Source organism: Aquarana catesbeiana, linkage group LG02 (genome assembly GCF_042186555.1).
Source record: "Aquarana catesbeiana isolate 2022-GZ linkage group LG02, ASM4218655v1, whole genome shotgun sequence".
NCBI lineage: Eukaryota > Metazoa > Chordata > Amphibia > Anura > Ranidae > Aquarana > Aquarana catesbeiana.
Window position 1 is genome coordinate 295,400,551 of NC_133325.1, and position 15,836 is coordinate 295,416,386.

At 43.3% G+C, this 15,836-nt stretch overlaps 1 protein-coding gene across 3 annotated transcripts in view; it reads left to right on the forward strand.

Annotated features, from left to right (window-relative positions):
• The window catches only part of CUL4A (cullin 4A), a 151,243-nt gene that overhangs the window by 11,707 nt on the left and 123,700 nt on the right, over positions 1-15,836 (forward strand). For all 3 annotated transcript variants that reach the window (XM_073614541.1, XM_073614540.1, XM_073614539.1), the window contains exon 2: positions 12,244-12,448. In XM_073614541.1, the coding sequence (XP_073470642.1) occupies positions 12,331-12,448 (118 nt within the window). In that variant the 5' untranslated portion in view covers positions 12,244-12,330. The remainder of the gene's footprint in view (positions 1-12,243; positions 12,449-15,836) is intronic.

The window sequence follows — 15,836 nt, forward strand, 5'->3', positions numbered from 1 at the left end:
CCTAGGGGGCTCTCAGACCATTCGCCAGTGATTTTCTCAGTTAAAACGAGGTGGTGTGTTGGTCGGGGGAGTGGAAATTGAACCCTTTCTGGCTTGAGGTAATTGAGGACGATGGGGGGATGGTTAGCAATTTGAAAGAGTTCATAAATTTGAATCAAGGATCTGCCCGTTAGATATAACCTGGGACGCCCTGAAGGTTTACCTCAGAGGAGTTCTTATTCAGAAAATCTCTTATGTTAAAAGGAAAGCACAAATCAAGGAACATAGAATCAGGGAAAAGGTGAGGGAGGTGGAAGAGAGATATCTGGAGGAGCCAACCTCAGCTAGATATGAGGCCTGGGTCGAGGGTCAGGAGGAATTCAGAAAATTAGTCCTGGAAAAAGAGGAAAAGAGTAAAATGTTTCAGAAACAAAAATTTTTTTGTGAAGGGGAATTAGTGGGCAGAACTTTGGCATTAATAGCTAGGGCCAATGGCTCTTCATCTACCATACCAGCAGTGTGGGATGGGGACGGGAACACTATAAGACATACTCTTGGGGTGGTCAAAGTGTTCAAAGAATACTATGAAGGTTTGTACAAGGCCCCACAGGTAGATGTAGAAGGGGAGATGTGGGAGTTCTTTGAGGAACTAAGAATAGTTCCGCTATCAAGGGAGGAGAGAGATACCCTGGAAGCCCCACTGACTCTGGTAGAGTTACAAGGAGTGGTAAAAGAAATGGCGAATCAAAAAGCGCCAGGACCTGACGGATTACCGGCAGAGCTGTATAAGAAATATGGGGAGGTTCTGCTCCCAAAATTATTAGAAGTTCTGAACGGAGCTGTGGCGGAAGGTAGATTACCTATGTCTATGACAGAAGCCACGATCATAATTCTTTTGAAAGAAGGGAAGAACCCGTTAGACCCCGCCTCATATAGACCAATCTCACTATTATGCACGGACGTTAAGATTCTGGCCAAAGCCCTAGCAAATAGGTTAAAAAAAATAATTTCTAAAGTAATACACTCGGACCAAACCGGTTTTATACCGGAGAGATCGGTGAGCATGAATATTAGGAGAATGTATGGTAACATACAAGTACCTACGGAAAGAGAAGGCAACAGGGCAATTTTATCATTAGATGCGGTTAAGGCATTTGATAGCCTTGAGTGGCACTATCTGTGGAAGGTACTGGCAGAGTTTAAATTTGGTCCAAACTTTGTGAATTGGCTGAGGCTTCTATATGACAATCCGAAAGCCAGAGTCAGGGTGAATGGGGAGTGTTCCGAGTGGTTCCGGCTGGGAAGGGGGACGAGACAGGGGTGCCCGTTGTCGCCCCTGCTCTTCGCCCTCGCACTGGAGCCCCTGGCAATCGCTCTGAGAAAATCACAGGAAATCCAGGGTTTTAAAAATAGGGGTATAGAGGAGAAAATCGCAATGTACGCGGATGATATCCTGTTATTTCTGGAAGATACACAAACCTCCCTGCTAGCGGCCATGAAGTTGATCAAAGAATTCGGGCACTTCTCGGGTTTAAAGATCAACTGGGATAAATCAGCCTTATTGCCGATAGACCCCCTGGTAAATCCGCTCCCAAGTCAGGTGAACTCGATAAAAATTGTGAATCAAATGAGATATCTGGGGGTAAACATAACTAGAGATCCAGGGCAGTATATAACAGGTAATGTAGTACCATTAATGGTAAAATTGAAGCAAAAGAGCCGGGTGTGGGGTGGTCTCCCTCTCTCGGTCGCCGGTAGGTGTAACCTTATCAAAATGATATGGATGCCACAAATCCTATTTATTTTACACAGTTCCCCTGTCTGGATTCCAAGGCATTGGTTTAGGAGGCTGGACAGTTTATTTAGGGAATTAATTTGGAAGAAAGGAGTGGCCAGGATGGGTTTGAGGGTGTTGCGGCGGCCGAGAGAGGTGGGGGGCCTGGCATTGCCGGACCCCTGGTGCTACTTTTTAGCAGCCCAAATGCAGTTTATGAGAGGCAGCAATCCGTCTTGAGAAAGGGTAGGAAGAAATAGTTTATGGACTAGCAGTAATAGCCAGGATACAGAGGTGGAGGCAGTAGAAGCTGAATCCTTTGGACATAGCTGTCCCACAGCCCAGTTAATGATCAGATGCTGGAAGACAGTAAAAAAGATATTGGGATATGTGGGGTTTTCTGAGTTCTCTCCCCTGTGGAACAACAAAAATCTAAAGGAGCTTAGCGTGATGGGGAAAATAGAAGAATGGGATAGGAAGGGTATCCATCGTTTGATGCAATTGTACAGGGCAGGAAGGTTGAAATCATTTCAAGAGATAAGGGAAGAGTTTGGACTGCCCAATAGACTGTTTTTTGGCTATTTGCAGTTGAGGCATGCCCTGGAGGCACAATTTAAGGGCAAGGAGATAGAGTGGTGCGAAATGCCCGTGTTAAAGAAGTTGGTAAACAGCATGGAATCCAGAGGGCTGATCTCAGAAATGTATAAGAGTTTAACCAAGGAGGGGCAGGAAGGAGAGGTAGAGCCCAGGAGGAGAATCAAATGGGAGGAAGAGGTTGGCACAATAACGGTAGAACAATGGAAGTTCAATCTAGCATTGGGACCAAGAGTATCTCTCTCACCATCACAAGGGGTTTCTCATCTACATCTGATCTACAGACTTTATTACACACCAGTAAAACTATTTAGGTTTGGGAAGAGGCAAGATGCGAAATGTCAGCGTTGTGGGGATGAGAGAGGGGACCTGTTACACATGTTCTGGCGTTGCCCCAAGTTATATAGATATTGGGAAAAACTGGTGGAGGAAATTAACACAATATTTGGATCCTCATTGGCAATGGAGGCTCGAACTTGCCTTCTGAGTCTATTTGAGATAAACGATATGTTGCAAGGCACCCAGACTGCAATTATAAGATGCCTGTTTCAGGGCAGGAAAATTATAGCACGGAAGTGGCAGAAAAAAGATCCCCCAACGATAGGAGAATGGAGAAGAGAGGTCCAGGATACGATCATCAAGGAGGAATTTTGGTATAGAAGGCGAGGTAGTCTAAAAAAATATAGGAGTGTATGGAAGTTATGGCTGGAGTATGAATGGGATAGATAGAGTTCAAGAGCATAAGGAGTTTGGGTGGTGGATTTGGGAGAGGGAGGAGGTGGGGGTGGATGGGGCGCTGGGGGGGGGGGAGAGGGGGAGGTTTAGAATTGTCACTGTAATTTGTATAATTATTTTTCATAATATCTGTCCGATTGAAGGAATTGTTGCTTTTAGCCTCTTTCAAATCAATAGTCACTTTTGAATAAATAAAGTAAAATTAAGGACTGCCACAATGATGTGAATAAAAGAGATGGGATAGATTTTGATTTTTGAAGTTGAAACATTGTCTCTTAAGTAAAATTTCGCTGATGTGGCAAGAAAAAAAAAAAAAAAAAAAAAAAATTATAGCAAATATAACATTTGCACAAAATAACATTTCATGGAAATGATACATTCTTACACCTTGTGGATAGCAATTTAGTTACTGAATAAATATAAATGTTTTTGTTAAATGTAAAAAAAAAAAAAAATAATAGTAAATGCACGTTTATTGTAGGTAAAAAAAATGTGCATTTATTATCATATGTTTTTTTTAAGCAGATCGCAGGTGCAATGTCAGGCTCCTGCAAACTCTTAGTATAGCTGTCTGCCTGTACCTCCCGCATGGGCAGATAGTTACTGAAGATCAGGAAGAATTAATAAACTACGAGAGGGCTCAACAAGTGCCCCCCCCCCCAGTTAATTGAGAACTACAAATCAAAACAGCAGGGCTGTGTGGAGGTCCATCCACACAGCCACATCATTCATTCACAGAACTCTGTGAATGAATGATGTGGCTGTGTGGATGGACCTCCGCACAGCCATGCTGTTTTTATAATAATGACAGTGGGTGTGGGGAGAGGATCTCCTGCTTTCAGTCACAGTGGTGGTGGTGGTGGTGGTGGGGGGGGTTGCTGGCAGGTGCCTTAGTAGCATGGTATGCCCTGAATATGGGTGTAACATGTTACTAAAAGTGAGCTTATGCTTTAAATTAATTTTAGTGGATCATTTCCTCCAGATATACATTTGATAAATAGCTGTGCAAATGTGCAACATAAAAAATTGCAACTGCCACTGTTTTATTCTCCAAGGTCTCTGCTTTCAGAAATGATATAATGGTTTGGGGGTTTAAAGTAATTTCTAGCAAAAATACAGATTTTAACACTGCCCCAGTAAACAAGTGGTTAAAGAGGAAGTAAACCATGATGGGTTTTACTTCCTCTTTATTCCCCTGCAAAGTAAAAGCATAATGGGCTAGTATGCATCACATACCAGCCCATTATGTGGCACCTACTTGCAAACGAAGCCCGCAATGTCCCTGCTGGTGGAAGCATCCATCTTCACCCCTCTTCCTTCTGGGGCCGCGGACTCCGGCTCTGTGACTGGCCGGAGCCGCGTGACGTCACTCCTGCACATTCGCACAGGAGCCGCCAGTCACGGCACATGCTGGGGAAGAAACGGCATGGAGGGCCGCTTCTTCACTGCGCATGCGCCGATGACCTCATCGGCGCACTGCAAGGTAAATGACTCCTAAACGGTGCACGTTTATGAGATATTTTCAGTACATAATAGGTAAGCCTTATTATAGGCTTACCTATATGTACAAATGTCTCAGGGGGGGTTTACAACTACTTTAAAAACCCTTTCATGACTAAGCCTATTTTTTAAATTTGGTGTTTACAAGTTAAAATCCGTATTTTTTGCTAGAAAATGACTTAGAACCCCCAAACATTATATATATTTTTTTAGCAGAGAATCTAGAGAATAAAATGGCGATTGTTGCAATATTTTTTATCACACGGTATTTGTGCAGCGGTGTTTTAAACGCAAATTTTTGGAAAAGTGACACTTTCATGTATTTTAAAAAATTCAAACAGTAAAGTTACCCCAATTTTTTTGTATAATGTGAAAGATGATGTTACGCCGAGTAAATAGATACCAAACATGTCACCCTTTATAATTGCACGCACTCGTGGAATGGCGACGAACTACGGTACCTTTGAATTTCCATAGGCGACGATTTAAACATTTTTTACGGTTACCAGGTTTGAGCTACAGAGGAGGTCTAGGGCTAGAATTATTGCTCTCGCTCTGACGATCGCGGTGATACCTCACATGTGTGGTTTGAACACCGTTTACATATGCGGGCGCGACTTCCGTATGCGTTTTCTTCGCTGCGCGAGCTCGCGGGGACAGGGGCACTTTAAAAAAATTTTTTTTTTTTTTTTTATTTAATTTATTTATTTTTGTACTTTATAAATTGTGTTTAAATTTTTTTTTTTTTTTTTTTTTACTTTTATTGCTGTCACAAGCAATGTAAACATCCCTTGTGACAGTAATATGTGGTGACAGGTACTCTTTATGGAGGTATCGGGGGTCTAAAAGACCCCCCATCCCTCCTTTACACTTCAAAGTATTCAGATCGCCGAAAACGGCGATTCTGAATACTGTGTACTTTTTTAAATTCGGTGCCATTGGCAGCCAAGTAAACGGGAAGTGACGTCATGACGTCGCTTCCGCATTTACAAGAAGAAGGCTGGAACGAAGCCGCTCACAGCTTCGTTCCAGTCCGCCCCCAGCCGCCGAAGGCAGCGGAACGGACACCGGGCCTCCCGATCGCACGGGAGGCCCGGTAACAGCGGCGGGAGGCGGCGGGAGGGGGGGGATGTCCCCTCCCGCTCCTCCGGTATAACAACCGAGCGGCTTTTAGCCGCATCGGTTGTTATATTCGGGTAGCCGATCGCCCGCTGAAAACAACGGTACCGGGATGATGCCTGCAGCTGCGGGCATCATCCCGGTATAACCCCGGAAAGCCGAGTACGCATATATGCGTTCGGTCGGCGGGAAGGGGTTAAAGAGATCTTTTAATCTTAGAAAAATCTATGCTGTAAAGGAGGCTTTGTAGGGAACATAGGCATCAGAATTGTCAGCATTGCTATTTATTTAAACATCTAAAGCCAAAACATTTTAGATTTATATACAAAATGGTTTAAAGTTAGAGTCTTTTGTTTTTTTTTTTTTGCTGTCTGTGTCTAATTGGGGAGTTGGTCTGGGAAACCCAATGCATAGTGAGGAAAAATCCCCTTTTACACCTGTTGAAAGATTTCTCTTTTAGTAACAACCATAACATTTTTCAATTCATAATTTTTTTTAGCACCAATTTTAGTTTACAACACTTAGAGCAAAAATAACTACCGTATTTATCGGCGTATAACACGCACCCCAAGTTTAGGAGGGAATTTTAATGGAAAAAAACTTACATTTTAGTCCTCATGCACACGGACGTTTTTACAGCTGCTTTTTTGAGCTTTTTTTGCAGCTTAAAAAGGCCTGTCTATGTTAGTCTATGGCTTCATGCACACCTAGGCGTTTTTAAGCTGTAAAAAAAACCCAGGACCAGTGGGTTCTGAGAGACGTTTTTCAGCTGTAAAAACGTCATTCGCCAACGTTTTTTAACGTTTTTGATCCATTGAAAAAAAAAAAAAAAAAAAACGCTAACGCGGAAAAACGCGGAAAAACGCGGAAAAACGCGCAAAAACGCTGAAAAAAGCTGAAAAAAGTTTAAAAAAATCACTGCAAAGATACTGCCGTTTTCATAACGTTATTTTAACAGCCTGTGTGCATGAGGGATAAATTTCCATCTGCAGCCTTGCACAGCGTCCATCTGCATGCTTGTCCAGTGTCATTTGCAGCCTTGCCAGTGTCATTTGCAGCCTTGCCAGTGTCATTTGCAGCCTTGCCAGTGTCATTTGCAGCCTTGCCAGTGTCATTTGCAGCCTTGCCAGTGTCATTTTCAGCCTTATCAGTGTCCATCTGCAGCCTTGTCAGTGTCCATTTGCAGCCATGCCAGTGTCATTTGCAGCCTTTGCAGCCTTGCCAGTGTCATTTGCAGCCTTGCCAGTGTCCATTTGCAGCCTTGCCAGTGTCCATTTGCAGCCTTGCCAGTGTCCATTTGCAGCCTTGCCAGTGTCCATTTGCAGCCTTGCCAGGGTCCATTTGCAGCCTTTGCAGCCTTGCCAGTGTCATTTGCAGCCTTGCCAGTGTCATTTGCAGCCTTGCCAGTGTCATTTGCAGCCTTGCCCGTGTCCATTTGCAGCCTTGCCCGTGTCCATTTGCAGCCTTGCCCGTGTCCATTTGCAGCCTTGCCCGTGTCCATTTGCAGCCTTGCCAGTGTCCATTTGCAGCCTTGCCAGTGTCCATTTGCAGCCTTGCCAGTGTCCATTTGCAAAAAAACCCAGGACCAGTGGGTTCTGAGAGACGTTTTTCAGCTGTAAAAACGTCATTCACCAACGTTTTTTAACGTTTTTGATCCATTGAAAAAAAAAAAAAAAAAAAAACGCTAACGCGGAAAACCGCTCAAAAACGCTAAAAACGCTATTGCAAAAACGCTGAAAATAGCTGAAAAAAGTTAAAAAAAATCACTGCAAAGATACTGGCGTTTTCATAACGTTATTTTAACAGCCTGTGTGCATGAGGGATAAATGTCCATCTGCAGCCTTGCACAGCGTCCATCTGCATGCTTGTCCAGTGTCATTTGCAGCCTTGCCAGTGTCCATTTGCAGCCTTGCCAGTGTCATTTGCAGCCTTTGCAGCCTTGCCAGTGTCATTTGCAGCCTTTGCAGCCTTGCCAGTGTCATTTGCAGCCTTGTCAGTGTCATTTGCAGCCTTGTCAGTGTCATTTGCAGCCTTGTCAGTGTCATTTGCAGCCTTGTCAGTGTCATTTGCAGCCTTGCCAGTGTCATTTGCAGCCTTGTCAGTGTCATTTGCAGCCTTTGCAGCCTTGCCAGTGTCATTTTCAGCCTTATCAGTGTCCATTTGCAGCCTTGCCAGTGTCCATTTGCAGCCTTGCCAGTGTCCATTTGCAGCCTTGCCAGTGTCCATTTTCAGCCTTTGCAGCCTTGCCAGTGTCATTTGCAGCCTTGCCAGTGTCATTTGCAGCCTTGCCAGTGTCCATTTGCAGCCTTGCCAGTGTCCATTTGCAGCCTTGCCAGTGTCATTTGCAGCCTTGCCAGTGTCCATTTGCAGCCTTGCCAGTGTCCATTTGCAGCCTTGCCAGTGTCCATTTGCAGCCTTGCCAGTGTCCATTTGCAGCCTTGCCAGTGTCCATTTGCAGCATTTGCAGCCTTGCCAGTGTCATTTGCAGCCTTGTCAGTGTCATTTGCAGCCTTGTCAGTGTCATTTGCAGCCTTGTCAGTGTCATTTGCAGCCTTGCCAGTGTCATTTGCAGCCTTTGCAGCCTTGCCCGTGTCCATTTGCAGCCTTGCCCGTGTCCATTTGCAGCCTTGCCCGTGTCCATTTGCAGCCTTGCCCGTGTCCATTTGCAGCCTTGCCCGTGTCCATTTGCAGCCTTGCCCGTGTCCATTTGCAGCCTTGCCAGTGTCCATTTGCAGCCTTGCCAGTGTCCCAGTGTCCATTTGCAGCCTTGCCAGTGTCCATTTGCAGCCTTGCCAGTGTCCATTTGCAGCCTTGCCAGTGTCCATTTGCAGCCTTGCCAGTGTCCATTTGCAGCCTTGCCAGTGTCCATTTGCAGCCTTGCCAGTGTCCATTTGCAGCCTTGCCAGTGTCCATTTGCAGCCTTTGCAGCCTTGCCAGTGTCATTTGCAGCCTTTGCAGCCTTGCCAGTGTCGTTTTCAGCCTTATCAGTGTCCATCTGCAGCCTTGTCAGTGTCCATCTGCAGCCTTGTCAGTGTCCATTTGCAGCCTTGTCAGTGTCCATTTGCAGCCTTGTCAGTGTCATTTGCAGCCTTGTCAGTGTCATTTGCAGCCTTGTCAGTGTCATTTGCAGCCTTGTCAGTGTCATTTGCAGCCTTGCCAGTGTCATTTGCAGCCTTGCCAGTGTCATTTGCAGCCTTGCCAGTGTCATTTGCAGCCTTTGCAGCCTTGCCAGTGTCATTTGCAGCCTTGCCAGTGTCATTTGCAGCCTTGCCAGTGTCATTTGCAGCCTTGCCAGTGTCATTTGCAGCCTTGCCAGTGTCATTTGCAGCCTTTGCAGCCTTGCCAGTGTCCATCTGCAGCCTTGCCAGTGTCCATCTGCAGCCTTGCCAGTGTCCATCTGCAGCCTTGCCAGTGTCCATCTGCAGCCTTGCCAGTGTCCATCTGCAGCCTTGCCAGTGTCCATCTGCAGCCTTGCCAGTGTCCATCTGCAGCCTTGCCAGTGTCCATCTGCAGCCTTGCCAGTGTCCATTTGCAGCCTTGCCAGTGTCCATTTGCAGCCTTGCCAGTGTCCATTTGCAGCCTTGCCAGTGTCCATTTGCAGCCTTGCCAGTGTCCATTTGCAGCCTTGCCAGTGTCCATTTGCAGCCTTGCCAGTGTCCATTTGCAGCCTTGCCAGTGTCCATTTGCAGCCTTGCCAGTGTCCATTTGCAGCCTTGCCAGTGTCCATTTGCAGCCTTGCCAGTGTCCATTTGCAGCCTTGCCAGTGTCCATTTGCAGCCTTGCCAGTGTCCATTTGCAGCCTTGCCAGTGTCCATTTGCAGCCTTGCCAGTGTCCATTTGCAGCCTTGCCAGTGTCCATTTGCAGCCTTGCCAGTGTCCATTTGCAGCCTTGCCAGTGTCCATTTGCAGCCTTGCCAGTGTCCATTTGCAGCCTTGCCAGTGTCCATTTGCAGCCTTGCCAGTGTCCATTTGCAGCCTTGCCAGTGTCCATTTGCAGCCTTGCCAGTGTCCATCTGCAGCCTTGTCTGTGACATTTGCAGCCTTGCCCAGGCTGCAGGTAAACTGCAGTTACTTGTCAGTGTCACTGCAGTTTGAAAATGGCGCCGCCGGCGCCGAGATACACAGAGCCGACTCTCGGCTCCTCTCGTAGTCCCGCCCAGTCCTGCCCTATGATGGACATAACACAGGTCCAATGGCGGGACTGGGTGTGACTGTGAGCAGAGCCGAGCGTCGCCCATATACATACATAGCCGAGTGTACTCAGTTAGGTTCGGCTAGCTCCGCTCACAGTCACTCCCAGTCCCTGTGTTATGTCCATCATAGGGCGGGACTGGTCGTGACTGTGAGTGGAGCTAGCCGAACCTAGCCAACTACACTCGGCTATGTATGTAAATCGGCGGCCGGCGCTCGCTCCGCACAATCAGCAGGGGGATCGGCGTATAACACGCACCCACAATTTTCCCCTGATTTTAAGGGGAAAAAAGTGCGTGTAATACGCCGGTAAGTACATATTGAAAAAATAAAAAAAGTAAAATAAAACAATTAAAAATAGTAAACAAACCAAGAGGTCAACACACATACACCGCCCATCTTTCTCTTAATTACATCAGCACTATTATTCATGTAAATAACCTGTCCCTTTCCCCCCTTCTTTTCTCCCCCCATTTTATCTACATCATCCTATATCCATCCACAGGAAGAAATCCCCCCTGCAATAAGACCAACAGTCATATATATATCTATAGGTATGCCTATCTATACAATCCATGTATATCCTAAACTTATCCATCTACTCTTCCTTTCTCTGTTTCCGCCTTTCTTCCTTTTCTCTTTTTTTTCCCTTTTTTCTCCCTCTCCCTTTCTTTTTTTCTCTTTTTCCCACCTCTCTCATCCCTCTCCCTTTCTCTCCCCTTTTCTCCTCCTACCTTTTATTTACTTTCCCTTATTTTACCTTCTTTCACTTATCCTTCCCCACATTTTCTATATTTTGAAAAAGAACCATCCACCCCTGGAGCTCCATCTGTTGCTATTATTAAAGGAGTCATCCCGGGCATACCCAACCACAAATCCCATATTTTATGTAACTTTTTTTATTGACCCCCTATTTCGACAAACCTGCCATTCTATTAATACAGTGTAATTAACCTGTAAGCGCCATTCCTCATATGTTGGCACATTTGAGGAAATGCATTTTTGTGCGATTAGCTTGCGTGCAATAAACAACATCTTGTTAATTGCTATCCTAATTGTTATGTATGTTTCTTTTTCTAGGCACCCCAGTAAACTTATTTTAGGATCCCTTTGTACCTGTGTTTGATATACTCGGTTAATAATATATAATAATTTTTTGCCAGTACCTAAATAATATGCTTTTAGTTTTTGTCCTGGTGACCATAATCACCAGAACAAACGGAGAGGTTTTTTTTTTTTTTTTTTTTTCCCCAGCTGGGAAGAAAAAGCAATCTAAAATCCCTATCAGGGGTTTCAATGCTTCCCCATTCTATCCAGGGTGGATAAAAATCAATGATTTAAAAAAAAATAGATTTTTTTTTATTTCAATCAGATTTATTTTGATTTCAATCAGATTTTTAAAAAAATTTTATTACATTTATTTTAATAAAATGCCTTTGGAGTAAAAATCTATCTAAAGATAGTTTTTTGTATTTAAGATACATTAATAATTTAGTTTTTCAGCATGAAATGGAGATTATGTAGCATGAGGCTTTATTCTGCAATATTTACATTTTTGGTAAACTCATTCAGTGAATCCAAGCTCTGCAAGCTGAGAAAACATGCACTGCATTGATGCATTCACACAATTTCACAGTAACCATAAGATAAAACAAAGTTCAGGAATATTCCTTTATTTATCCTTTATTTATTCCCATTGTTTTGCAAATCCTTGTACATTGCAAACAGTATGATTGAATCAGTTCTGATATTGCAGTTTTACTAACCTGACAGCTTATTATTTTAAATAGGAAACCTTCATTTTGTTTGCAAATATTAAAGATTCTAACTATCATCAAGAGTAAGTGCTTACATTTAAAGAGCACCTGTCATTTCAGATCCATCGTGGCAGTGCCTGTTAGCGGGCATCCACTCACCTGCTGCCGACATGTCCCTCACCTTGTTGTGTCAGTGCCGCATCACCAGCCGTCCCAAAGTGAATGGGACTGTTGGTGAGTCAACAGCGGGTCAGAGGAGCCGCTGCGGGACAGAGATGACAGTTGCTCTTTAAAAATTGTGATTTAAATCGAGTTGATTTAAATCAAGCCTTTTTACTAGTGATTTAAATTATGGTTTAAATCATGATTTATATTGACTTGATTTAAATCAAATCCCCCCTGATTCTATCCAAAATTGAAACAAAATGTTTTGGTATTTGTGCAGAAAAAGCACCTTAAGGAAATCTGTTCAGATTTTTGCCTAATTTAACTATTAAGTTGTGCTGAAAAAATTATATTGTTTGATTCTAATTTATTGTCTACTATGCAAGGGATACATTTCATGTTCTGATTGTATATTTTTTTTCCCTGTAGACACCAAATGAGCTGTTAATGATAATCTCCTGCTTAAGGACACCCACTTGAAATTACTTTCTTGGTGCTTTGCTGCACAACATTGCCATGGAGTCAGAAACTCAGAGGAAAGCACTAGTTGCCCACACCAATGGACTAACTAAGACTTCAGCACTGCCCTCAAAACCCAAGGCATCAAAAAAGCTGATTATCAAAAACTTTAAAGGTATGTTTCTAAAAAGATTTGTGTTACAAATTATAAGTTAGTTATATAATAATATTCACAACAACAACAAATAATACAAATATTAATTATTATTATTTATTATTATTGTAAAATATTATTATTATTATTGTAGTTTTATAATTATATATAATATATTATCTAGTTCAATTTATACAGCCCATATGCAATGGATCACACTAATTAACAGAACATTTCTTCAGACTGCTCTTGTTGAATTCTCACAACGTTCATAGACACATTTAGGGTCAAATCAGATATAAACCACTTTTCTTGGCAACATGTTTTTGGATTGTAGGTGATGGGATGGTGTCCCTGGTGGGACTGAAACCCAACACTAGAACTGCTAACCACTTTATCAATGTGTTTTTTAAAGAGCAACGTGCAAGTTCAAGATTCTTAAGGCAGAAAGGCTCATGCACATATTGGGATGATCATTTTGGTAAAAGAATAATATAGAGAAATCGAGTACACTACATGAGTGGTTCAATGAATAAATTAATATTTTTAGCAAAAAAATAAAAAATACCCTTGGTAAAAAATCCAATCGGTGTTCCAGCTAAATCGCTTTTTCTTTGTTGCATTAAATGATCTCTTTTTTTTTTTTTTTTTTTTTTTTTATATTTATTTGCAAAAAAATGAAAGTAGAACTATAGACAACTATATAGAGAAAGATTGACACCCAGAGGCAAAGGGCATGATGGGACTTATAGTTTTGCAACAGCTGAAGATCCGCTAATTGCATATAGGTCACCAAGGATAGGTGCGGGAGAGCAGCCTCGGGTACAGGAGAGGACGGAGAGAGGAAGACGAGAGAATGTAGAGATAGGGGGGAAAGAAACAGCACGAATGGTAGGGGGGAGGTATAAAAATGGGGGGGGGCAGACCCCTAAAGGAGCTTGACCCAAGCAATAAATAGGTTAAGACAGCAAGAGTGAATTATCGAAATTGGAAGGCAAAAAGTGAGAGACCCAGAGTCTCCATAATATTTCGTAGGGAGCAAGTCAAGGATGATCGCTTCAGTCTTGGCTGGGTAATTCTATGTTTTGTTGCTAGGATACTTACAGAGGGGGATTTCCATGCTTTCACAATAGTTTGTTTAGCTGCTGTGGTGATGAAGACTAAGAGTTTGAATTGGCGGTGGGTCACAGTCAATCATCTGTTGTTCAGGAGAGCCACAGTCTGATCAGGGGTTATGGGTGTATCAAAAAGAGTAGATAGGATATGAAACACTTCGATCCAGAAGGCTTGTACAATGGGGCAGTCCCACCAGATATGTGCGTGAGTACCTGGAGTTTGACAGCCACGAAAGCAGCGTACAGAGCATTGGGGGAAAAATTTGGAAATCCTGGCGGGGACTCGGTACCACCTGGTAAGCACCAGTTGGTTTCAAGGGCTACAATAATGAGGGAGGCGGATTTCTGCCAAATATGTGCCCAATCAGACTGGTTCAAGGGTGAGATTGAGGTCTCATTCCCACTTGTTCGTGTAACTGGAGGTAAGGTTATGGGGTATATCAGGAGTTGGGCAAATAGGACGGAAATAAGACCTCCTCTGTGTGGGTCAGACTTGCAAGCTTGTTCAAAAGAGGTGAAATGTGAGGTAGTGGAGTCAAGAGGGAACATGGTGAATAGAAGCGTTTTTAATTTGTAAGTACCGGAAGAGTTCAGAGGAGGGGGAGTGCCTATCCCAAAGGGCCAAACTATGTTTGGATATGGGGTTGGTAATGGAACGTAGTTGTGATAGTGCTAACCAAGGAATGTTAGCCGTGTAGAGGGGATTACAATCTACTGATTCAATTGCTACCTAGAGTGGTATTTCTTTGGTAGCATGGTATTTGGGTAGTTGTGCCGATTGAGCTGCATGCAGACTCCTCTTATGACCGGTTTGTGAGCTTCCCATAGAGTTAGAGAGGAAGTGTCTGAGGGAAGATTGTTAGATATGTAGTCTTTGATAGCTGTTTTAATTACTAGGAGATGGGCTGGGTTGGCTAATATATTGTCATTGATGGTCCAGAGCTGTTGGTTTTGTCTTAGGGACGAGAAAGAGGTAACGACAGTATTGTGGTCGGACCCAGGGGCAAGGTTTGACAGTTGAACCTTGAACAAGCAGAGAGGTACTGACATTGATAAGAATATGGTCTATACAGGAGAATAGTTTGTGTGGGTGAGAATAGTGGGTGTATTGTCTCCTCGCGTGGTTTAGTTCTCTCAAAGAGTCAAGCAAAAAATGTTGGAAGAGTTGTTGAAAGGAGAGGCGATGCGTAGTATGTGGGACTGGTGATTTATCCAGAAATGGCTATATTACTTGATTGGAGTCACCACAGAGAAGAAGCATATTTCACTTGTGGGAGGCGAGCACAGAGAACAAGTGGGATAGAAAGGAAAGTGATTTCTTATTGCGTACATATTCGGACACTATAGTGACCTTGCTGTCTAGGGGGTGTTCGGTTAAGATAAGGTAACGATTTTCAGGATCCTTGATCTCTGCCAGGAGAGTGAATTGGGTAGTGCGGTGAAAGGCAATGAGGACACCTCTCTGCTTGGTAGAGGCTGAGGCTGTATAAACTTGTGGGTATTGTCGACCGAAGAATGTAGGAGTTAAGGTAGTTGAGAAGTGGGTCTCCTGTTGAGTTAAGGCCTTGAACATCAAGGGATAAGGCGTTTAAGGATGCCATTGCTGTCTGCTTAGGAGGTTGGGAAAGATTCTAATGAGGTCTTTGTGAGTTTAGGTTTCTCTCTAGGGGGGAGGGGCAAGGAGAGGAAAGAGGCTTAGGAGGGGGGAGTTAGCTGGATTAGTAAAGAAGGTGCAGTAGGTTGGGAGGTGTGGCAAACGTAATAGAGAGAGGGTTAATAACAGAGGGGGTGTCCCAGAAGGTGTAGATATCACTACACAATCCAAGGACAACACAAAAGGTAGTCCAAGAGGCACCTCACACTCAGTGTTAATTTCGTCGACTACAACCGACTAAAACATTTTAGTCGACTAACTTAATACCGTTTTTAGTCGACTAAAATACGACTAAAACAATTGAGATGACTAAAATGGGACCAAAACTAAAATGCCGTTTTAGTCAAAAGACTAAGACTAAAACTAAATTGAAATTTGACGTCAAAATTAACACTGGTCTATAGTGCATGTTCATACCTCAATACCATAAATAATAACATATTAGATTTTTCACTCCAGCAGTATAAAATGAGTTTGGAAATGGTAGAGAAATGCTTAAAAATGCATTACAATTTAACTGTACCCATTAGATTTTAGATGACTAAAATGAGTTTTAGTCGACTAAAATGTCCCGGAGAGTGTCGACTAAATACGACTAAAAAAAAAAAACCATTGCAGAAGACTAAAATGGGACTAAAAC